This window comes from Accipiter gentilis, chromosome 10 (genome assembly GCF_929443795.1).
Source record: "Accipiter gentilis chromosome 10, bAccGen1.1, whole genome shotgun sequence".
Taxonomy (NCBI): Eukaryota; Metazoa; Chordata; class Aves; order Accipitriformes; family Accipitridae; genus Astur; species Astur gentilis.
In genome coordinates this window covers 5,949,581-5,974,046 of record NC_064889.1, presented here as the reverse complement: position 1 = coordinate 5,974,046, position 24,466 = coordinate 5,949,581, and the positions used below count along the sequence as shown (strand labels likewise).

Below are 24,466 nucleotides of genomic sequence, written 5' to 3'. Positions count from 1 at the left end.
GTACTCATTAATACTGCTAAAGCTGTTATTTTAACTTTAGGTCTGAAACAAGATCAAATTCTATTAAAACAAGACTTCTAGATCTAAATGTATGGTTTTTATAATACAAATGAATTAACTGACTTGAGAAGTCTAAACACGTTTAATTCAGTGCACTTGGAAATTCTCCTGTCCAGATTTTTTAAACAACTTGTGTAGGCATATGCTTTATTAGACAAAGTAAACTTTTAAGTAAGCCAGTATTTTTGGACATGTGAAATTCAATAAAGTTTTAGAAAAAATGCTCTTTAAGAAGTAAATTAGTAAACTGAAAGGCTATTCTGAGATCAAACTAGACAGAGCTACAAATCTGGATTTTAGGCATATGCTAAAATTGCATTGTTGAAGCTGCAAAATTCAGATTAGGTCAGCACAAATCTAAAAAGTAGCAGTAGGTCAGTGTTATAAAGATGTCTTAATATTCTTCCTTTTCACTTGCAATACACACGAGCCTATAGACGGAAAGGTCCAAATACCAGATTGTCTTACCTTGTCCAAAAGTATATACATGACCATCTTTTGTCAGTGCAACAGAGAACTGGGTTCCACAAGCAACTTTTTTTATTCCAATTCCACAAAGAATATCCACTTTCTAAGGGGTAAGCGAAAGGAAAAAGAGCTATGGTATTACGAGGATATAAACAGAAAGCAAACAGGAACTTCACCTGTAACTCCTGCCTCCAAAAAGAAATTTTATAATTCCCACTGTGCAATGCATACATCGTAATTATTCTAATTAGTGCTTGTATATTAATAGAGGAAACCAAGACAGTTTTCTCTTTCTCTTTAATGGAACTAACACCTTATTCTATGTACAATGATTCAAAACACCCTTTTTTATTGGGAGTGAGTGGAGAGTGGCATGGGAAGAAATAGATGAGTCTGTAAACGACCCTCCCCCCAGATTCCAAAATAAGAAAGCTCTCTTCTTTAAGCTAATCCTAAGATTTTCACTATTTGTATTGCCACTGAGATAAGGTCAATATTATTTACGTGAAATCCTTTAAAGTATCAGGCACAGCATAACGTATCATCAGAATTATTTATGCCAGATTGTATTAGAACAGTTTAGTAGATGGAATTAATAATTTAACTTCTGAAAATTACACAGTGAACACTGTGCAACAAGTTTAACAACACTGAAAATTTATGCAAAGAATAATTTCTCTATAAATTCTAACCTGTGGTGAGGATTTTGCAGTGGAATTTCCCAAACCAAGTTTACCATAATCTCCATCTCCAAAAGCCCAAACCATTGAGCCATCTGTTGACACAGCTACAGTGTGATTGAGTCCACAGGCCACCTGGTTGAGAGAATTATGTTATTACCACAGTTTTTGCTAACTTACTAACTCAAACACCCCAACTACCTTTAAGAGAAGAAAAATCATGTTTTAAAAAATAAGTACCCTTTTAAAACTACTTAAAACTTCAATTGCTTATTACAGTGTTTTAAAGACATTTACGACCACAGTAGCATTTTTTTAGGTAGTTGCTTCCTCTCGGCTCCTAGAACCAAAGGATAGTATTATGCTACACATACTCGTTGTTTTAAGAATATAAAATAGCTCATGAATTCATGCTTAAAAATGCCTAAATCTCGAAATGTTAAAATGTTTAAAAACATGGGCAGTTTTGCAGAAAGAGAATCCTTCAGGATCTTTCAGCTTCAGGAAAGTAATTATTTAAAAAATTACTCATAGTCAAATTCTGCCATCATAATAAAAAGCAAAGCCAAGGTTAAAAAAACCCAGAACACTTAAATACGTTCAAAACATCAGCTTTAAACAAAGATACATTGCTAGTTTTAGATGAACCATGCCTGTCCAATCTGGTAACCTTCCAGCGCCGTCACTCTTTCTGGAAGTTTCTTATTGGAAGTATTTCCAAGTCCTAATCGACCATAATCACCATTTCCAAATGTAAAAAGTTTGCCATCTGCTGTCACCACAGCTGAGTGTTTGAAGCCACATGACATCTGGAAACAAAATAAACACAATTTTTACACACATTTTAAATTTTGGGGAAAAAATTGTATTAGCTATTACATGTAAATACCTAATACCTCTTCCTCCCTTAAACTATATTCACTTTATAAAGAGCTAAAATACAGATGTTTTAGTATTAATGATTTCTCCAACAACCTATCTCTTGCTCTTCTCAGTAGTAACATTGAGGAGGAGGAGGACGACAGGTGGATATTTGCACGAAGAAAGGCTTTCAGGTGTTTTATTTATTTATTTTTGACCAACTACTGTTTTCTGCAAGCAGATTGCTTTTATTGTACAAATATTTTGTATTTTTATATGAAACCTCCAGTCAAAGCTTAATGGTTTTTTGCATTGCTATAATGCACACTTAGTACATAGGAGGTGGTCTCAGTGACTAGTTTTGTAGGTCAAAGTCACCTGACAAGGACCAAAAGAAACTTCTAAATCATGTCTGTATTTTGACAATCTTTTGATCATCCCTCTCTTCCACGCTCTTTCTAATTTTTAGTCTTCTCCAGTAACAACTGTCCATTAACATCACACATCAACAATGAGCTCTCTGATACTAACATCCTTCAACTGGAAATTATCAACTTGGTTCCTAATTCTCAGAGAAGTAACAAGTTGCCTGTTTTCATTCAGTATATCAACTCAAACTGTCATGACAGACAATGGTTCTGGAATGTTCCTAGCACTAGGTTACCAAACCACAGTTTATAGAAGACAAAATGTATTTTGTAACCTGCACCACTTCTTCTCCTTGCAGAGCCTCTATTTGTCTAGGCCTGCGCTGCCTGTCGCTGTTCCCATGTCCCAGTTTGCCATAATCTCCATCTCCCCAGCTAAAGACTTCCCCGCTTTCTGTTAAAGCCATGGAATGTCCATCAGATCCACAAGAGGTCACCAGCTGTGTTACAACAAAGCCTGTTAAAGAAAAAACGAGAAAACAAAGTTTAGAATAAATTACAATAAACTCTTAAACATACGTTTATCCAAGTGCCCCTAGTAGTAGACAATTAAGCCTGGGGAAGGGAACCAACCACAATAACAGTTTTCTTGTTTCAGCAATTTATTTATTTTTATTCTGAACACAACCTTCGTCTTCTCACGTATAATGTATGCTTTCTGGCCTGCCATTAGTTTTGAAATGAGATGTTCCTAACTTAAGCAGACACTTTTCCCTTTTTGAAGCCTTCAAAATTAAGGAATTTTAACATACTACTACTTAATTCTTCAGGAAAAATGAACATCTAGTTTACTTGCTTGATTTTTTTAATTAAAGACTACAATATTTTAATGTGTAAATCTGCAAAAACAGCATCAACACAGATGATTATATTAACTACCAAAATACTTATTTGTGCTCTATCAATTGACTCATTTTGAGCCCAACAATTTTACCTTGCAGTGCTGAAATGACTGTTAACACATGAAGATCATCAGAATTGCCTTGTCCCAGTCGCCCATAGCTCCCTTCTCCACAAGCCAAAACGGTGCCATTAGCTTGAATGACAAAAGTACAATTCTGACCACAAACAACCTAGTTTAAAAAGACATAAAGGAGTTTTAATGATTTTTGTGTTAGATACAGCAACGTTGTAATACCTGCATTACAATGTACAATGTCCTTTTAAATTTTTTTCTTTGTAATTACATCAAGACAACAGACTCTTTTGTCACACTGCAAAATACTTTGTGACAACCCTTTTAACATTAAGACTTCACTCACCTCATGTTTGACTGTGTTTGTTACCCAATCCCATCATAATAAAAATTACTTCATTGAAACTTGCTACTAGTCTTGGTAAACCTTCTTCAAGTGACAGAAATCGCAATATACTCCCACCTGAGATTTAGTTTTGATGTTCCCATCCAGAACGTCAATGTCATTTCAGAAAACAAAACTGGCACATGTATTACGTTAAAGTTGTGCAGGTATTTTCAAATCACGCTTATATCCAACAATACTGTTTTGTCAGATTTCAGCAGCTTCTTGGTTTGAATTTGTCAAATAATTAAAAATTTCCTCTTTAGGGAAAACAAATGTTTTGGGGGTATTTCATAGTCAATTCAAACAACAAATTGAAAAGACATTTAGAGAGAGATTTTTACAAACTGTACAAACAATACGTGGTAAATGATTAAATCATGACTGTTTTTAAGTGGTCACCTGCTGAGCCTGAGAGAATGAAGGCGCTGCTACTGGTATCATGACATTTCTACCAGCTTCTGCTAACTGTCCGTGTCTTCCTGCTCCCCACAGATAAACGTCACATTTGCCTCCCAAGTGCCAATCCTATGGAATAGCATGAAAGAATGCTTTAGAACAAGAGTGCTTTCAATAGCTTGCAATGTTTAAAAAGAATAAAATAAAATAAAATAAAATAAAACCCAAAACCAAACCATCAATTTTACTAACCTCTGGCCTTGATGTTGCCCAAGACATTATCTGTTCATCCATACCATTGATCCATTTACTGTTATCCTACACAAAAGCCACAGTTACCACATTCAGTTCAAGAGATGCACATTATTTTTCTGTTATGCAATACATATTTTCCTTTCTGAGAATAATATTGACATTCAGATTATTCTAAATGGTATAGCAACAGGAATGAATGTGTGCAGACTCAAATACTTTATTTTTGTCCATAGGCCAAGTTTATTTCCTTACTACACCTATCTAGCAATGACACTGCTATCCATGACTTGCAAGCCAAATCAAAAAAAAAAAGAAAAACCAAACAAAAATCATGATGAAGTAATCTTTTCCTATTTACTGATCCTTAGTGCTTTTTCAAGTTTTAATTGCAAACACTGGCTTAAAATGTTATAAGCTTGCTGATAAAAAATTCTTATTTTCATTTATGTATCATAACAAGTTATAAGAACAATTGACACTAGCAAAATAATTTGGTGTAGAAATGTGCCAAAATGTTACTCTAAAAGTAGCATTGTCAAGGTCTACATTTCTTGCTTCTATCACATGGGAAAATTACTGTCACACTTTTGGGTTGTTTTGGTTTTTAATATGCAACTGATTTGCACTCATAATACACGCAGAGAGCAATCTTTAAAGTATATTCTAACCAGTTAATTAAAAAATAAACTTACACTTATTGCTGGTGCTTATGTTAATGAATATAAATCTTTACAGTTCAGAGATATTAACTGCATCATACCATATGCTCAATAACAACACGCTTCACTGCTGAGAAAATATAGCACTTTTTACCATTAGGAGAGTTAGCTCATCCTCTGGAACAGGCTCCAGGTCTGGAACAGTAAATGATTCTGGGAACTCTGCTCCTTTGGCCAGGGCTTCAGCAGCTTTTATGGTAGTAGAGAAACACTCTAGCCAGGCCCATTCTGTGGGATTCCAGGCTGAAGGATCAGGGAGGCAGTTCTGGTGATGAGGTGGTACTGGAGGATTGCACAAGAGCTGATCTAGGTGAAGACCCACAGCGAGTGATGCCAAGCACTGCATGTAAGGACTATGAACAAGCTGGTCTCCACAAACAACATGGGGCTAAAAGTGAGGGGAGTGGGAGAGAGAAATTGAACACGCAAAGTTAGAAATATGTATTAATCAATTCAGAAATAGGAGTCCTTGAAAGCTAGCCCTGTAGAAAAATACTTTCCTCCATGCTTAATCAAAGTTTTTCTAATATTTGAAATGCTCTCAAATTAGGAGACTACTACCTTTGAGAATACTGAAAGACGTTTGCAAATAGGATGTAGGAAAGTATTCTGGGTTCTCTGTGGTGAAAGACTGAAATCAGCTGAGATTCAAAAAGTGACCTCACATCAGACATGAATTTTAAATGTTCGCATTAGGTCTTCTTACCTTTTCATAAGCATACTGTTCCTGAAGCATTATTGGCAAACGTTCCAAGAAAGCTCGCATGCAAGGAGCCATATTTAATCCTAGAACTCCTTGCTGCTTCAGTGCAGTCCTACATGTTGCAAGGACGTGATTGGAGGATATCCACTCTGATGTACAGTTCGCTACCAGCACATCCTGTTTAATAGCAGTCACAAGACACATTAGAAATTAAAAATTCATAAAGCAGGATTCCACTGCTGCACTGCTTTATCACCAATCATCTCAGTTTCCATAGGGGCCAGAAAACACACAAGCTTGAACATTTTTGTCTCTGTTGGCGAATAATCTGCTAACAAATGCTACAGAGTAGCCATCTCCATTTGCCACTTCCTCACATTCCCATGGCAACACTACAATTATCACCCCAATGGAGAACGCAAACATGGTAATAAGCAGAGTTCATTTCAGTGAATGCTGTAACCTTAGTTTAGGATTTAGTTTAGGTGTAACCTCAGTTTAGGATTTGCTTTGTACTTATGGCCTTCAATATTTGGTCTGAATTCAGAGAAGACTTTCAAGGAATCACAAAATACTTAGAACCACACGCAGTATGACTTTACTAACAGGAGTCATAACTTGTGCCATATTTATATTCACTCACACAAAATACCATCTTTTGGAATAATCAACTGTTATGAAACTTCTGTTCAGATGCCGGCAGTTCCTGACACAGCAAACACTGAAGTAAATTCTGCTGCTCCTTAAAAACTTCTGAGATTGAGGCTGTTTTAAATTAAGTTATATCACTGAAGCATCTTATTTGCTGAGGGAAATGAAACATTTCTTCATGCTGCATAAAGGGCGGGGTAGGGTATGAAATCTGTCTTCTGCCTATCTTTATTGCCCACTTACGGCTGCTGCCATTAAACAGAGAAGCTGATGTAAGCAGTGTGCAACTTCCTTTATAACCACTGGCTCAGGAGGATTCCACCCTGCACCCCCAAATTAAACATGGGATACTGTTAAAAAAACAACCAGTCTTTTTAGGGTCAGGTGATAGTTGAAAGCCAAAACAATGTGTCTTGAAAATAAAGCAGTTAGATAGGTATTTCTATCTGTGTATTTAAAAAAAAAAAAAAAAAAAAAAAAAAGGAAAAATACAGACAGACAAATGGCATTTTCTTTTAGTAAAAAATTTGAAAGAACGTTATTTTAACATATAGTGTCACCTTGGATCTGTTAGAGCAAGCAGCTACTCCAACTTCAGGTATCCATACTGCAGTCTGAATAGCTCCAGAACCTATCACAACACTCTGTAATACTGAACCATCCTAAGGAAAGAAGTGTTTTGAGTCAGTGTGTATACACAGCTACTTTTCTGTTTAAATGCATACAATCACATTCCTAAAGGATGATATTCTCCTAAACTGTTCAATAAGTATTTAAAAACTGAAATGTTTATACTAAAAGCAAAAAAAAAATCTGGCATTTTTATCTTACTAAGGAGATAACTAAGGGTTTAGAAATGTTTAATAATCCACATCATCTGACTCTTGGAAAAGTTCTTGAAGTAAGAGAATATTGTTCCCAACTATAAAGACAGAGTGGCTCGTTCTGCAAAACCTAACTAACATGACCAAGCCTACAGAATGAATCAATAATAGAATCATAAAATATAAAATACTTCAATGCTAAGTAAAATTTCAATTTGTATTTTATTATTTATAATTTCATACCATTATTTTATACCATGCTTTCTCTGATGTTTCTAATGTACTGAGGGAGGTGGGCAGCTAGTCTGATGCCTTGACCATTTTAGATACTCACACTAAAAAAAGAATTATGGCACGTCAAAGGTGATCTTACCCGTAAAGACCAAATATTCATGAGACCACCAAGTCCACCAGATACTAATGCCAGTCCATCAGGGCTGAATGCAACAGTCCGAACAGGAGTAATATGTCCTCTCAGTTGAAAAACACACTTGACTTCGACTGCTTTTCTGTATCCATCCTGCAAATCATTTCACAGTTATGGAATACTGAACTATTTACAGACAACAGAGAAGTGTAACAGCTTCTGTATTCTGCAATAAATACTGATCATCTGTAGAGATGGGGTATTTTCCAGAAGATAAAAAAAAAGACCAGTACTATAATAATAATATCTTTGTCACGTTATCATCTTTTCTCCCCTTACAAAATGCTGTCAACATTAAAGACCACATTGCAATTTATGTAGGAGAAATTCATCTTGACTTAATTTTATCTAGAAAAAATTTTAAACTCTTACTAAATTTTAGTATAAATTTATCAACTTTAAAAAAAATTAAAACAGATCAAATATAATCTTTAGCCAAATAAAATTCATTTAAACCTTTGATTTTTCATTTCCTGGTCTGAAAATGCCTATACATATACAAATGCAATATAAACATTTTTTAGCAAATCTTTCCTCTCAGGAAATGCTGAGATTTGAGTAACTTGCTCACATTCTTCTCCTCCCTCAATTTCAGAATGAGCAAAGAGAATTTCTTAAACACCAATTTTACTCCTTTTACCTTGGCACTTGTTTCTTGATCCCACCATCCTTCTGAGCAAGTTGAGCTGGACTGCAATGTGATTACTATGTCCTGGGGAACAGTCCAGACACACACCAAACCATTGTGGCATCCTCTAAAGGAAGTCAGGATAAATCAGAAAAAAACCTAAAGGTTGGTAGGTATCAGTAGTCTGGTATTACCTTAAAATATCAGTAGTCTTCATCACCTCCCTATAAAACTACATTGCAACAATTAATCTAATGGGTAAATGCATTTTTTCTTATTTTTCCCCCACTGCAGCTTTTCAATTTTTCCTAACAACATATTCTCAGAAAAAATATTTGGATGAAGCAAAAAAATTCCAAGCAGAACCACCACACACAGGTCTCATGGCATGGAGAAAACAGTCAGTAACATGACCAGAGCTACTCTTTCCATTTGAGTTCTGAAGCCTCATGGATCTCCTGGCAGCTGGCTTACTGAATCTGTGTTATTTAAAAAAAAGACAAAACTTTTCTTTGCTCTGGACACTAAAGACTGGTAGAAAATACCTGCAAAAGAGCTATAGAAACAATAAAAAAAAATTACATACGTAGCTAGTAAAAGCTGCAGCTTGGGTCCTTTCCCTGGAAGAGCACACCAGGCAATGCCATTCACAAGAGCTGGATGGGCTAGTGAATGCAGACGTCTCCAACATCCTCCCATATATCCCCAGAGTTTCACTGTTTCTTCTTTGGCACATGTCAGGAGAATCTTACCAGTTGGATCCCACTTCATACTAACAATCATATCCTATTGAATTTAAAAAAATTAAAAGTTGGTATGAAGTAACATGGTAAGAACAGAGAAAATATAACTCTCAGACCTAATGTAATGTTTGATTATTAATAACAAAGAACATTTTATTCTCAAATAAATTGTTGCAGAGACAGTGAGCTGCAGTTATTAAAAGCGTAATGGTACTTCTCAGAACTATCAAATTAAAATAAAATCCTAGGTTCCTGAGAGAAACTAAAGGGAAAACATAGAAAAAAAATGTTCTCTTTTCATTGCACACCTTCTTTGATTCCCGCCCCCCCCCCCCCCCAAGAAATAGACAATTTTTCCTTCTTTTTTTATATTATAAAATAGCAGTATAAATTACATTAAAGGTATATGGCTCATAAACATATCAGGCAATGGGCCTGATGTAGCTCTGAGTCTGAGGGAGGAAAGGAGAACAGCCCATAGTGGAAAAGGCAAATATAGTTTTATTGTCACAGCTTGCTCACTTCTGTGACTACCATGCTCCAAATACCAATACCAGTTCATGGAAGCACTCAAGATGCTTTTACTACACCTAACACTTGAGGAATTCTCCTCTTAGCCTAACAAATCATTTATGGACTATTAATGACTTATTATTACATACTAGCCAAGCAGTATGCATATTTAGAAAAACGTCTTTTGCTTTGCACAGTAAGTTAAGCTTTAAATAAAAAAGCGACATAATCAAAATTAGAATTTATTACGAGCACTTTTGCAAATTAAAATAACTACAGTCTTTTAAATCCAGACATGCATAGCTGTGACCTTAATACACTTCTGTCAATGTAAGTATATATACTTCACAATCTGTAATAGCAAAAAAGGCTATAAAATTTATTTTTCCTTGGGTTTTTTTTTTTACATTTGGTAGACTGTTCCTTTAAAATATATTGTGTTGAATATGTGTATTAGAAATAGGTACGTGTTCTTAAAATAATCTGCACTTAACTTTATAAGTAGCTTTCAAATACAGAAAATAGCTTTAATAGATCTTTATCTACAAAAATGATACATTAGTTCTAAAAGGAGTAACTCTACCTTATGTGCATCAACTAGAACGATTCCTCCTTTTTCAAGAGGCTCCTTTGTTCCTATTAGCAATTTTCCATCTGAATAGCCAACTGCAAATGGTCTGTCTTCACTGAACCAGGCAAGGCATGCAACAGACACTATGTAAACAGACAAAACAAAAATTAATTAAACTTCACTCCGGCCAAAGGGGTTTTTGCAGTGCAATTGTCTAAAATATGAAGCGCATAACAACTTCTCCCACCACCAAGCTTACTTAACATACTTTTGGTCTGAAAATTTTCCTGAATTTACACGGTAGAGATAAAACTGAGTACCACTGTAATGATAGCTGTTGAGATTCTTTTGTAACAGTTTTTTCATTCTTCTTCTTTTTATTAAAATAACTGAATTTAAGTTCCTGACATGGTGAAAAGAACTAGGCTAGGAGAAAAAGTAGACAAATCCTATACATGTATCTGAGATAGGGATGCTTCTAAGAAGAGCACTGAAAACAATTTGAGCCTTTCTTAGCACGTAGATATTACCTCACTTGATTCTGCTAAAAAAATCTGCAAATTTCCTGAAGCAGCAATATGCAAAAAAACACAATGCTACCAAAGGTGTGCTACTTGATGTCCCCTGGGACCGGAACTATAAAGGAAAAATGGCAGTAATTCAAATGACACTGACTACATGCTATCTGTAGACAAAGCAGACCCTGCAGGGAATCTATATTGATTTTGCAAGGAATGTCAGGATTTGCCTAGGTTGCTGCAAACTGTTTGCCTCTGCTGTAGGGGAATCAGGGTGCAGATGGAGATCCCACAGACCCCACAGACTTTTCTCCTCCCATGAATGGAGGTGAATGATGCTTGCAGGTAAGGTACAAGAAGTCATAACCCATGAACAATAATACAAAATTGATATTATATACTTGCTTAATAAAAAAAAGCTGGGGGAAATGCATAATTTTGATTTCTAATTTAATACTGATACAATCACCTACCATCCTTTCTGTAGCAGTGTTCCAGTTCTAGCCGGTGCATGGTTGAAATATCTACAACTTCAATAAGACCAAGAGATCCATCCATACGACCAATTAATAATAATTCTGGAGCATCTCCTGTCCATGCTGCAGCTGGCCCTTCTTCTGGCCAAGCTAGAGCAGATACCCAGTGAGGCTGAAGATCTAATAATCCTTTTCCTCCTAGGAACACAAATAGTCTTTTAAAACTACTTCATCTTCATAAAGAGAAGAAAACAACACAACAAAATTACTTTCCACTGGAAAATATCAAGAGATCCCATTTAGAGCTAGGACATACTACAAATTCACGTAAGTTACAAGACTATGAAGCAACGGTCCACTCGTCTACAAAAGACAGAAAATCTAGCTTACAAATCTCAATTATCAGTCAAGTTACATGGTTTTGTCAAGGAAAGAAGCCAAATTCTTCAGTACTAAGTAAATTTATAGTTTTCCTGTAGACTGTCTATTAACACGGGCAGAATAACTGGTGATTTTTGTAACAGCAAAACAAAAGAATGAAGTTTCAAAGATTACAAATGACAAAGTGATTAATAGTCAAGAGTCTTCCTTTCAAAGGAGTTCTAAAGGTATGCTGGATTAGTCAACTGCAGCACAAATGACAGTAAAAACATAAGAGAATCCACTCAATGGTGCTTGCAAACTGAACCATGGAATTGGAAAGGGCCTTTCCTGGATCAGGTTCAGTCCCCTCTATCACTATGCAATCTCATAAATTTATCTAATTAATTTTATAGTATTTCTTCCCCAATTGTCACTCCTCCTTATAAAATACGAGATGACAATCTTTTGAACATTAGAGACTGTCTTGAAGTTATTTATTTACATTTATTCACATGTCAACACTATCCATTTACTTACATAGCTGCTTTTTCTCCCTGAGCTTCTCCTAGAGTTTATCTTCCCAATGTGTTTACTTATAAGCTTCTTCCTCCAAGACTCTTTTGTTCAAATGAGCAAACAAAGCTCACTCATTCTACTCTCATTAGAAGACATTCCATCTAGTTGATCACTCTGGAAATCTTTTCCTTCACCCATTTCAGTCAATTTTCACATTTGGCCTATTGCATGTAGAAAGGTAATTTTTGCAGACAATAGGAAGATAGATTTTACAGACAAAAATTGCCAAGCGATCAAGCCTCACACCTAAACACTTCTGATTCAACAAGGACTTATACGCTGCTCAGTTTTCTACCGAATTAATTGTAAACCAAACATCCATTTGTGGTTAGTGCCTTCCTCTAATTTAATAGGTCCACAAGACATTATGGAAGATGATAGGAATTTAAATCAGAGAGCATACACAGTTAAATACTTGGGTAAACAAATACTTAATAACTTAGCAGCTTCCTGAGAAATACATTGTATCATAAAGTGTTTGCAGATAGTTAAGAGCATACCATTGACTTGCCATATGTTCACCATCTTTTCTGTAGCTCCAGCCAGATACTTGCCACTGATGCTCCAACAGACAAGAGACAAACTAAGGTCACTGGGTGACCCCAGACTTTCTTCAGAATCACCTTCCCTATAATAGAATGAAATACTGTGATTAAAAAAGAGCATTTCCTTTAAGCAGACAGGAAAACACAGAGTTCATGAAATAGCCGAGTTAAAATCTGGAGTCCTCTTGGCATCACTGCAGATTTACATATTAAATCTTTCCTGCTTATAGTTCTATATTCTATTTAAAACCACTTCAAATTACAGAATGAGATACTAGTTATTTCTACGGTAAGAAATTTGAAGTTAGGTTTCAATTAGAAAAATACATTTTATTATCTTTTATTTTACCTATTTATGTCTCAAATTTAACATCTTTGGTGAGGGCAAAACTTTCTGGGAAGTCATGAAATGAAACAGAATAACTTGGACAAGAGAAAGGAAAGAGGTACATCTTGCTCTCAATTCTAGTTTAAACTCTTCCTCCTGTTACAATGTTGTTACACTGTTCCAAAATTCTATTTTAAAGTTTGCTTTGACTAACTGTAACAGGACCACTGGTATGTTTTACTGCCCTTAAGGTCATACAGGACAGGGACAGTTTTTACTCATTTTAGTAACAAGAAAATGAAGGCTATAATATTGCCAGGATGTATATTGTAGGCCAAATACTGTATCACCCCTGTATTTTTGAAGATAACGGGAGGCATACCTTTGGTGTGTTCTTGCTTAAGCAGAAGACATTTAATTTGTGAACAAAGCAGTAATGGGATGTTCTAACTATTATTAACAACACTAACTTACTAACACATGTAACAGTATTAACATAAAAACTTAACGTAACAGGCTGTAATACTGTATCAGGGAATAGTAACCTAGTAGCATTTAAATAATGTTCCTCCAAACTCAGAAAAACAAAACGTATTCTCACAGAAAGAGGAGATAATTCTATCAAAAAGAAGGGATAATGCCTTTTCATCTGGTCATCTCTAAGGGCTCAAAAAATAATTCTACTTTTAAAGAAGGACTTGCACTTACCCACTGCAATAAAGAATACAAATAGAATTGTGTGGCATTTGTAATTAAAGTCATCATTGAGATTGTTAGCAAAGAAGCCCATGAAAGTACTGAATTCTTAATCTGCTATACACGAAGCATACTTTTCTGCCACACAACTAATAGAAGATCTCTGTAAAAGGAAGACGCTGCTCTCATTACTATCTTCTGAAGTCAAGTTACGTCATTCTGTTTATTCTGTTTAAGGCAGCATCTAACAGTAGCAAGCAAACAAGAACTAAAACGACCACTAGGAAATCATCATGAAGCAACCTTCTAGTTCACTATTGTTTCTTCATTGTCCCAAGTTAAACTACACCTAAGCTGTACCAAAGAATTAAGATTTTAATATTTCCTTTTTCTTTCTTCTTTTTTGGACACATCCAAATGATACAAAAGTACTTCCCAGACCATCTCATGATGAAGAATTGAGCTCAGTTACTCAATCCGAAAAGTCACAAATTCTTTTTTCACACTTCACTCAAATGACCACACTCGTAATTATCGTTGGAACTTGTTATACATTGGAACTGACCGCTGGAACCCACTGAAGGGATATTTGCTTTTTTTTTTTTTTAATATATGACAGCCCCTAACAGTTTTTATTTTACCCATTTCTCATTATATGAATTAATGAAGAATATTTTTAAACAGCTTTAACACAATCTCTTTATACCGACTCTTATCAGCTTGGTATTTAAGTTCTGTTTTCAGTCTTAAGCTATTTACATTGCATGCCATAAATACAGCAACAGTCCCAGAGAAAAAATGAGAGAATGTCAGTGCAGAAGATATGGCAGGGTTGGCTCTTTCCATTACCTTGCATGATAAGAGCTTAAATTAAGTATCTTGACTATTATAAAGAATCAACTTACAGCTTGTTGAGCACACAGGTTTGTTGCAATGAATACTGCTTCTTTGTAACATTCCACACTCTTATGGTGCCATCATTTCCACTAGTTGCCAAAAGTCCCTTTTTGTTGCACCAAACACATGTCATGACCTACAAATACCAAAGAAACCACAGCAAAACTGGAATTTAAATCTAAAGCTTAGGTATGTTCGTTCACTAATATTAAGCAAACATTAACCAATGGGACAGAGCATTAACTATATTACTGAAATACACAGTTAACAATCAAGATATATTTTTCTACTTCTATAGTATTGTGTACTGTAATTAAACATGCTTCATAAGGATGCTACACTTCATTCCACATGCCACTACTGCACAGAACGCTGGACAAAGAGGTTAACTACTATGAGAGAAAAATTAGTGCACATTAAGATCTAGCCTAAGAAAAGATTTAGGTGATTCTGCTGACTTTCATGTCCCCTTTAATTGAAGCTTCAAAGAAGCTAAGCATTTTTCTGCTTAATCACCAAAAAATTACTTCTTGTGGGAAATAATTTCAGTCACTATATTTGTAAAGTAATAGTATTTTACTTTTTCCGTATTCTACAGAAGAGAGTATTAAAATTCATGCAATTTTGGGAGAAATGCTTACCCTGTTCTGATGAGCCTCTAATTTTATGAAGGAACATTTTCGTAAGTCTCCCCCCATATCAGCGAGGGTCTGAGGAATAGTTTGATTATCTCGATCATGTGCTGCAAGAGTTCGCACCAGCTGCTGAGCAGCCCACTGCCTATGCTGTGAAGATAACCTTGAAGAGAGGCAGCAAGCTGCTAGTGCATTAGCCAGCTCCAGAGGGCCTACAGCAGAAGGATCATAGGAAGGATGGGCATACAAATGGGCAATTAAACCTGCTTAAACAAAACAATGAGATGATGCCTAGATGAGTACCAAACAGAATTACAGAGATGAACACAGCATTAGCCATAATTTCCAGAAAAAGAAAGAGATTAACAAACATCTTGTAAGAACGTTGCAATCATGTTAACTATTAGAAAAAACACTCTTCTGATAGTAAAAGAAAAATAACTCCCTTTAAAATTTCACAAAAACCCCTTAAGAACAGAATTATGAATAGCCTTATTCCCACCATATGGAAAACAGTTGTTCAAAGTGCGAGTGCATTCTGAACAGGAAAATTCCTCCTCTTACAGAGATAAGCTGTTGTCACTGCTGTGTCCTTCCCTCCCTTTAACACAGCAACAGCCTGGTGTCGAGGCACAGCAGCTGGTTTTTGGCTCCCTGTACTAAACTATAAGATTACTTTGATTAAAACAAGCTTTGTACATTTTTGAAAGTATATTTATTTATTTATGCATTATTCTAGCTAGTCTCTCCTTAAATATAAGTGAGGAATTGAAGATTTAATAATTAACATTTAAAAACAAAGCTATATCGTACCTTTCTTTTCAATTTCTGCTTTATCATAGTTTGGCCTCAGTTTGGCCCCTTTGTCTGCCAGCAATGCTACAAGTGCTTGAGTAACCACAAAATTCGGAGATGTGACAAGTTTGTTTTCTTCTGCAATTCCTCTTAAAAAACTTGGCAAAAATTTTCGCTGAATTGGATCATCAACTGTTGTCAAGTTTACACCAGTTGCTGCAGAAATCAAATTCTAAAAATAAATAATTAAAGACAATAAATAACCAGAACAAACAGAAAGATCAGTTTTGGAAAACATTTTTAGTTGAACAAATTATGCAGAGTTTTAAAGATTTTTGCTTTTTTTTTCAGAAATTCTCAGCTCCCAACCACTTTTATTTTAACAAGCAAAGATCAGGTACAATATGGAATTTAAGTCCTGTGCCCTGGGGAATACCTGGTCTTAATGGAACCAACTATTCGGATCCAGGGACTAAAAAAGGAAAAAAAAAAAAAAGTATCGAGTAACCAAGAATACCAGCAAGAACTAAGGAGCTTATAGTAGAACTTTTTATAAAGTTATGTACCTGGTAGTAGGATAAAAGGCAGTAACACATAAGGAACTCCATCATTCCACCCAACACTCGTATTTCTCCACAATTATATTTCAAACTCAGAAGAACAGAACAATTACTCTGCTTAGAAGTTTCCCAATACATATGAAATCTGCTGCATTTCCACAGCTGTAGATCATCTTTCTAAATATAAATAATCTGTGCTCCACATAGAGTTGATTAAATTAAAAAACCCAAAACTTTAACAGAAAAACCCTGTCAATACAAAAAGCACATCCATTTTTCTCTACTTGAAAAGAGTACTCAGCAAAAAAATGTAAAGTTACTTGATTTTTACCAACAATAAAACATACCCTTGTGTAAAGCCATAAACAAGAACTCTTAAGGAGATCCTCAAACTGAGGGCAGTCTCCCAACAGTTCAGAAGCTAAAAGCACAAATTGTCAATATGTACAAAATGGATTGCTGCTTCTCATATACAAGTAGTTTATTATAAATACTTACGTTGAAATAATAGTCCTACCTGTGTACATAACTGTACCAGCAGTTTTGCAGCACTAGGAGTGTTTGATGCCAAACAGCCTACTGCTGTACTCAGATAGGCCAGGCAAGATATAGGCTTGCTTGTTTTGCTGTGTATTCCTCTAGATCGCTCTGTTGAACTTGACACAGTGGATGGACTTGTGGAGAGGCCTGCTCTCCCTGCTGCAGCGAGGCACATTAAACGAACCAAAGTTCTGATATCTGTTAATCCCAATGATTCAAGACCAGCTGCCAGGCTACAACTGGAACCACTGTCAAAAACAAACATAAGTGCTCTTGGTTTTGTTGGTACATTTTTAAAGAAAGTTATGTTTGGATAAAACTATCCCCAAACCGTAACTGAACACTGCTTGTTTGATTAGCTGGACATTGTTACCATGCATGGGGACGGAGAAGAAAGAAAAATAAAGCTGCAGCCCCTCCACTCCTTTTCTTTTAAACTGAAGACAAAAACCCATTATAGACTTGCCCTAGCAAACATCCATGAGTTCACCTGGAATCACTTATAAACAAAGTTATATGGATAATTAATGTTTAGAGTTATACTATGACAACATACACGTCAGATACCTGTGCAACTATGAAGGCATCACAGACATCTTCTACAAAGCCAGTTTTTAAATCCTCATATCCCATCAACTCCTGCACTTCATCTTTGTTCCTCTAATGTTTACTTCTAAGTTCTAATACTTGCCTTGAACAAAAACTCACTGACAAACACAGCATCTTTACGTTCTGAATGGCTGATACTACTGGAGTCCACTTTCCACATAAGATGTAGAAGTTTCTTTCAAAAAGGTTGAAGATAGGGTTCAAAAGAACAAAATTAACAGAATTTTTTCTCTTATTAGTATGATGTAAGTAAATAAATGAGAATTGCTTTCTCAAATAGCTTAAAACTGCATCCCTATAGAACATAACTTGATAACTGGTTTCAAATGGAAAGGTGGAAGTGTTGCCAAGGATGCCACAAACCTGACAGACAAAAGTGAGAGCGCTCTCATAACCATAGTTCTTGCAAGGAGGACTTGGGCAGCAGCTGTCACTCTTCTTAGAGCCATAACACGGTCATGTGGATTTACTAGGGCAGCTGCTTGTTCTCCTAAGGTTATCCTGCCAGAAGAACTTTTTTCTATAGAGCCGTGACAGCCTTGGAAATAATGATGATTTGCATTAGTGTTTAAAAAAAACCCAAAACATTATCATATAGTAATAAGAACAGAAGCAAATTTGGCCTAACTTTGCAAATTACTCATTAATTTTTCAACATTTCATACATACAGAACTACAGTGATAATGACTGAAAGGAAAATATACTCCTGAAATACACTCCGTAATTTAATTATTCCTTATTTTCAAAGATAGATAGATGAGCACAACTTGACAATACTCAAGTTAATGTTCATTCCTGTTTCCCTTTTCCATTAGAGGGGCCTACAAACTTAAATATTGATCTGCATTTCAATAGCCTGGTCATTAAGTCCCAAATTAAATCCATGAATCCATCTTTGAGTTCTGCAAAACATGCGACTGGCATCCATTGCAGGACTATGGTTGCAGTTTTGTTAGTAAATCAAAGCTTCAAGCCTTCTGCCAATATGAATGCCTCACACTCCTCTCTCTAACTCCCCTATAATAAAATGACAATTTAGAACCTGTCTTCACTTCCTCATGGTGGGAGGCAGGAAAGACTGTCAAAATATTTCTGCATTGCCCCTATAAAATCACACCAAAGGGGAGGTATTTGTTCTTCGAATTAAACTCATTTAAAATTTACCTATTTGCATCAGCGTTTCTTCCATACTGTTGGTGGCTGTCACCATTGCAACTGAAGCACCTAGAGGGTCACTGTCAGGGAACTGTACAGGTTCAGGTACAATACGTCGATCATTTAACCCAAGAGGTCCAGCCAGTAATTCAAACTCCTCTTCTCCTGTCAGCTTTTCATCTTCATCTACATCTAACATATCCCAGTCTTCTACAATTGGAGAAATATTAATAGACTTGGTTACAAAAGGTAAAATATTAAATAATTTCAATTAATTAAAAAAAAACAAGTATAAAATGTGGATTCTAATCTGCAACATAGTAGTCTTAAAAACACATCTTCTGATGTTGACATAGACACAACATAATGTAGTGGTTTAACCCCAGCCAGCAACTAAGCACCACGCAGCTGCTCACTCGCTCCCCCCCATCCAGTGGGATGGGGGAGAGAATCAGGAAAAAGAAGGAAAACTCGTGGGTTGAGATAAGAACGGTTTAATAGAACAGAAAAGAAGAAACTAGTAATGATAATGATAACACTAATAAAACGACAACAGTAGTAATAAAAGGATTGGAATGTACAAATGATGCGCAGGGCAATTGCTCACCACCCGCCAACCGACACCCAGCTAAGTCACCGAGCAGCGATTCCCTGCCCCCCACTTCCCAGTTCCTAAACTAGATGGGATGTCCCATGGTATGGAATACACCGTCGGCCAGTTTGGGTCAGCTGCCCTGGCTGTGTCCTGTGCCAACTTCTTGTGCCCCTCCAGCTTTCTCGCTGACTGGGCATGAGAAGCTGAAAAACCCTTGACTATATTCTAAACATTACTTGGCAACAACTGAAAACATCAGTGTTATCAACATTCTTCTCCTACTGAACTCAAAACATAGCACTGTACCAGCTACTAGGAAGACAGTTAACTCTATCCCATCTGAAACCAGGACACATAATAAATCAGAAAAACAAAATCCCGCTCTTGCCCCTCTCCATTAAATTTGATCTTTATTTCTACTGCAGAGAAGTTTCATGGAAGATTCTCTGAAGTATCAAACTAGCTTGTTTTTTAAAACACAGAAATGAGAGGTCATCACATCTAGCACAAGACAACTCCAAAACCTGGGATATAGTGAAAAGTGTAGACGTACAGTTGTGCTTTAAATCATGGTAACAGGTGCATATTCTGAAGGACTGAATATTAAGGACAGACACTAGAAATTTCTGGTCGTTGTATTTATCAAAAAAGTATGCATGAGTTCTTAGGTCATAACTGTATACCCAGGCTTATGCTTTTCCTTCCATGGGGGTAAGGGGCAGAAAAAGCACTATAATTGCAATTAAGTTATGCATTCCATTCACTTCCCAATCATTTACACAGAAGTCAACTTATATTTAGGATCCCTCCTGCTCTATCTCACTCCCCATACAGTAGAATCTGAACACCTTTTATCTATTGGAAAATGGACTTGCCATTAAGTTCCAGAGCACTCATTTAGTCTTAAATAGACAAATGTGGTAAATCATACAATTGTGATCATACAAGCTACAGAAAGGCCCAGAATCAAAGAATCATCAAGGAAAGGTTTTCTACAGTCACTAGAAATAATCTGTTTAAAGTGAAAGCCATCCTCGGGACACTCTCAGCTAGCACAAAGGTAGAAAAAGCAAGAATAAGCCCAATGGCAGACTTTTGAGACTCTAACTTATGTTAATTAACTCCTCCCACAAAGGCATCTGAAGAAATGTATTTGAACATAAGGCTTTGTACGTGCAGTTTTGCATATAACATCTACCCACAATACCTTATCACCCAAAGTTAGGTATTTGCCATTTCAGCCACTTAGATGAAAGACATGGGGGAAAAAAGGTCACTGATTTTTTTCCCATGTGAACTAAAACAAATATTAAAATACTACACCTAGTCTGAAGAAGATTTTAAAGTATACCTTCATGTGCAGTTTCATGACAGGTTTATTTGCATGAAAGTACCTTTATTGAAAAACAAAACTTGCACTATGCAAGTGCAAAGTATTAATATCTTCAGCCACTTAAAAACATACCTTCATAGACACTGTCTTGTTTACCTATTAAATCAGGAGCCTGGCCTTTGTACCTGTATGAAAAAATAACAAAAAAACCAACTGAATGGCTCCAGTATTTTACATATATACATAATAATTTTAAACGTTAGGTCAATATATATATGATTTCTGGAAATAGCTAGTAACAGAGAAATAAATAAAAAGACTCCTTAAAGTATCTGTGGAGAGAGGAAACATTTGCAGTACTAATGTGAGAAACATTCATAAAAAACACTGGAACTGTCAGACAAAATTGAAAAGGAAGTTTTCAAAAGTCAAGAGTAAGCAACATCCCAAGAAATAATTCCTTATTTTTTATTTAAAAAATAGAAATACCAAGACAACCTTTTTCCTAAATATTCATTTGTTGAATATAGAGAATTCTTTTAAGCCTCAGTTAAAAATGAATAAAGACAAATTCTGCTAGGAATTTTGGTTTCTTCAGTCAAATTCTTAAAATGTAAACAATGTTAAGCTGTTTAAATTCTTTACACAGAGTATTCCACTATCTTGTATTTCTGTACCTTTCAGAAGTTGATGTTTTTGATTTACTCTTCAGGGCCAAGTATTTCTCTCTGCAGATGCCGCACAATAAATAGTAAGGATTTCCGCTTCCACATTCACCACCAAACCATCCATCTACGTAAGAACCATTGCTACGATAGCCCTGGCGATTTGCACTGCGACCACAGCCTGGGTGGTTTCTTTTCATGTGTTGATTGAAGCTGACAACACTGGATTCACACAGTTCACAAACCACTACTTCTTCTCTGTCTTCAGATTCACAAACATGCTGCGTAGTTAAGATTTTCACGTTATTTGTTAAGAATAAATATTTTCATATTAGATATAAAATATGCCAATATTCTTAGGTGGATGTTCCTGCCCATTTCTGTTACACACACAGAGTGATATTTATATGGTTAACATGCATAAAAGCAAAGCAGAAATAGACAATTTAAGACATAACAGACAATTTAAGACATAAAAAAGAGCAGACCATCTCAGAACAGAAAAAACATTTGAAAATAAACTTTCAGAGGATAAGATTTTCCTATTTCATTTCAGATCTGACTCAAAATTCTTGACAGTGTAACTTTTCACATATAAATCTGCTAGCTGCCATTCAATGCTGTCTTTAAGTTATCTGGTTCTCCCTAGAACTTCACTGAGAAGAAAAAAGAATCCTTTCTTTTTCAGACAATTGGACTTCACATTTACTGAGCAACAATAATTACCATTTGTGTCAATAAATTCTGAGGTTTTAGCTGAATATAAAGTTCAGTTTTCTACAATTACGTTTCTGTCCTAAGTCAGTAATGTCATTGTGATGTCCCAGTGAAACAAGCCCTCTGAAGAATTCAATATGCATACTGAAACTTGCTTCCATATCAGAGGCAGGTAACATAGTAATTAGGAGACGAAAGCTTAATCTTGCGGGATGCTTGTCTAATTTGACATGGATAATCCAAGATTAACAAGCTGCTGCTGTTATATTTCTTTTCCACCTCAAATGTATTTTTAGTGGGCTATACAACGATAGAGTGAGGACTGTCACCATATCCTTCCCAGAGAATGAAATACACGACATGACTAAATTAAGAAAAATTGATTTAAGTGCAAACTATGTTGCAACAGATCAGATTATAAGGTTGATATTATTATTATTATTACTACTACTACTACAAACATTTACAACAATGTTTGTTATCTCACACAGCTAAGCAATCTGGAACACCTACTTGATTTCTAAGTGATATCAAAACAACAACTATACTAGTTCTGTTCTCATCTTTCAGGAGAGGGAGAAGAAAAACTACGTACATGTAAAAGGGCAAAGCAAGAAACACAAGAAAGCATTATTCTTAATCTAAAAGTGAAGCTACGGAATACAAGAAGATTTTAAGCATTGTTGGAATTTAGTAAGATATTTTCAAACAGGTTATAAGCATGTGCATGTTACTTTAAATTTATAAATATGAACATGCAAAAAGCAGTAAGTTAAAGCAGCCCCCGCTGCAGTCACACACACCCAGGTAGGCCAATCCAATACCTCTGGGATCCACATTCCCAGAATATCATTATCACTAGCCAGGTCTTGCCCAAACATAGCTTCCATTGCTTCATCATCAAGGTCAATTTCCAACTCCTCATCCAAGTTGAAGTCATAAAGCGCCCCTGGATCTTGCTGCAAAGATATCCCTTCTCTTCGGCTCTGATTCCTGTGGGCCTGTACAGAGCGGTATAATCCCGCTCAAGTAAAAAAAAAAAAAAAAAAAAAGAAGGAAAGTAGTACTTTTATTCTGCATGTAATAAAGATGGCTGTACTTTCAACTTCCTTCTGCTTCATTTTTAACTTTTCTGCTAAACATAATCAACTTATTACCACATGGAACACTTAAATATACACTGATACACATTTGTGAAGGAGAGTCTTGTAACTTTCATGCTAAGTACCAATCCCCCTCCTCTTCATTTACTGGATAAGCAAAAGCCTTGGAAGTCTTTCAGTATACTTACCAGCACGTGCTAGCAATGTTCGAGCAGCTAAATCAAATTTGTGTCTTCTCGTTACAGCTGACCGACTTCTAGAAGGAGGTCCGCTTGCAGAAGCTGCATTATCCACATGATCCATATTATCAGGGCTACAAGGATTTGTAATTTACAGGTAAATCAAGTTTTAAACAGCCACATACAGTAAGCAAGCAAAAATACTACGACAATATTTATTGGCTTTTTTTTTTTTTTCTTTCACAGAAGAATTTTCAGTTCCACTGCAGCACCTATTTACTGTCTTTTTGACTCTGAGATTTACCTCAAACAAATTACATGCAGCAATGTCAACACCTATTCGATGCTTCCACAGTGCCCAAGCATTGCAGAAATTTTGGGAGAGCACTCGTTTTATGCTGTCAGTGTTAACTACAGCTCCAACTAGGTTTCTTTTCCTTTTAAAAAGAAATAAAATCAACATTTCTGTTGTTGCTGCCTCAGTCATTCCCCCTTTTGCCCAAAATCTTTTGCAAAACATGAATTTAAGTTCATTAGTAAGACTTGTTGCTTTGCTTATTTTTCCCAACTGCAACCTGCATGAAATGACCGTTTACCTGGGACAAAGTAACCGAGGAAACTTAAAAATGCGTATCTCAGTAGGATCAAGGAATCTGAACAAAACATTCTCGAAATACATCTTGCAATTGTCATCCTCCCTATTAATGAAAAGGCTGGTATATGGTTCCTAATAGGTGTCACTTAAAAATATAACCACTACTTTTAGGATTAAAAACAAAAAAAAAGAAAAACAAACACCTTCCCTCCTTGTTTAATATATAGTTTAGATCTAAGGTTGTGAAGGTGACTGAGAATGTAAACTTCAATTCAGTTTCATCCTCTCTGGACAAACCAAGAATTAATTTAAAAAGAAGACTGTAGAAAAATACGTGTTCATGAATACACTGAA

At 35.7% G+C, this 24,466-nt stretch overlaps 1 protein-coding gene across 8 annotated transcripts in view; it reads right to left on the bottom strand.

Annotated features, from left to right (window-relative positions):
• The window catches only part of HERC1 (HECT and RLD domain containing E3 ubiquitin protein ligase family member 1), an 88,086-nt gene that overhangs the window by 8,561 nt on the left and 55,059 nt on the right, over positions 1-24,466 (bottom strand). For 5 of the 8 annotated variants that reach the window (XM_049812405.1, XM_049812409.1, XM_049812406.1 and 2 more), the window contains exons 42-67: positions 23,527-23,651; positions 23,039-23,259; positions 21,531-21,799; positions 20,986-21,038; positions 18,935-19,135; positions 18,133-18,307; positions 17,138-17,408; positions 16,079-16,292; positions 15,272-15,528; positions 14,639-14,766; positions 12,665-12,792; positions 11,223-11,423; positions 10,244-10,374; positions 8,991-9,190; positions 8,417-8,531; positions 7,723-7,869; positions 7,086-7,187; positions 5,878-6,051; positions 5,266-5,559; positions 4,450-4,515; positions 4,201-4,326; positions 3,432-3,570; positions 2,773-2,954; positions 1,862-2,017; positions 1,221-1,343; positions 529-631 (exon numbers count right to left, since the gene is read on the bottom strand). In XM_049812405.1, the coding sequence (XP_049668362.1) occupies positions 529-631; positions 1,221-1,343; positions 1,862-2,017; positions 2,773-2,954; positions 3,432-3,570; positions 4,201-4,326; positions 4,450-4,515; positions 5,266-5,559; positions 5,878-6,051; positions 7,086-7,187; positions 7,723-7,869; positions 8,417-8,531; positions 8,991-9,190; positions 10,244-10,374; positions 11,223-11,423; positions 12,665-12,792; positions 14,639-14,766; positions 15,272-15,528; positions 16,079-16,292; positions 17,138-17,408; positions 18,133-18,307; positions 18,935-19,135; positions 20,986-21,038; positions 21,531-21,799; positions 23,039-23,259; positions 23,527-23,651 (4,301 nt within the window). The remainder of the gene's footprint in view (positions 1-528; positions 632-1,220; positions 1,344-1,861; positions 2,018-2,772; positions 2,955-3,431; positions 3,571-4,200; positions 4,327-4,449; positions 4,516-5,265; positions 5,560-5,877; positions 6,052-7,085; positions 7,188-7,722; positions 7,870-8,416; positions 8,532-8,990; positions 9,191-10,243; positions 10,375-11,222; positions 11,424-12,664; positions 12,793-14,638; positions 14,767-15,271; positions 15,529-16,078; positions 16,293-17,137; positions 17,409-18,132; positions 18,308-18,934; positions 19,136-20,985; positions 21,039-21,530; positions 21,800-23,038; positions 23,260-23,526; positions 23,652-24,466) is intronic. The other 3 variants (XM_049812412.1, XM_049812413.1, XM_049812408.1) reach the window with 2 other exon arrangements.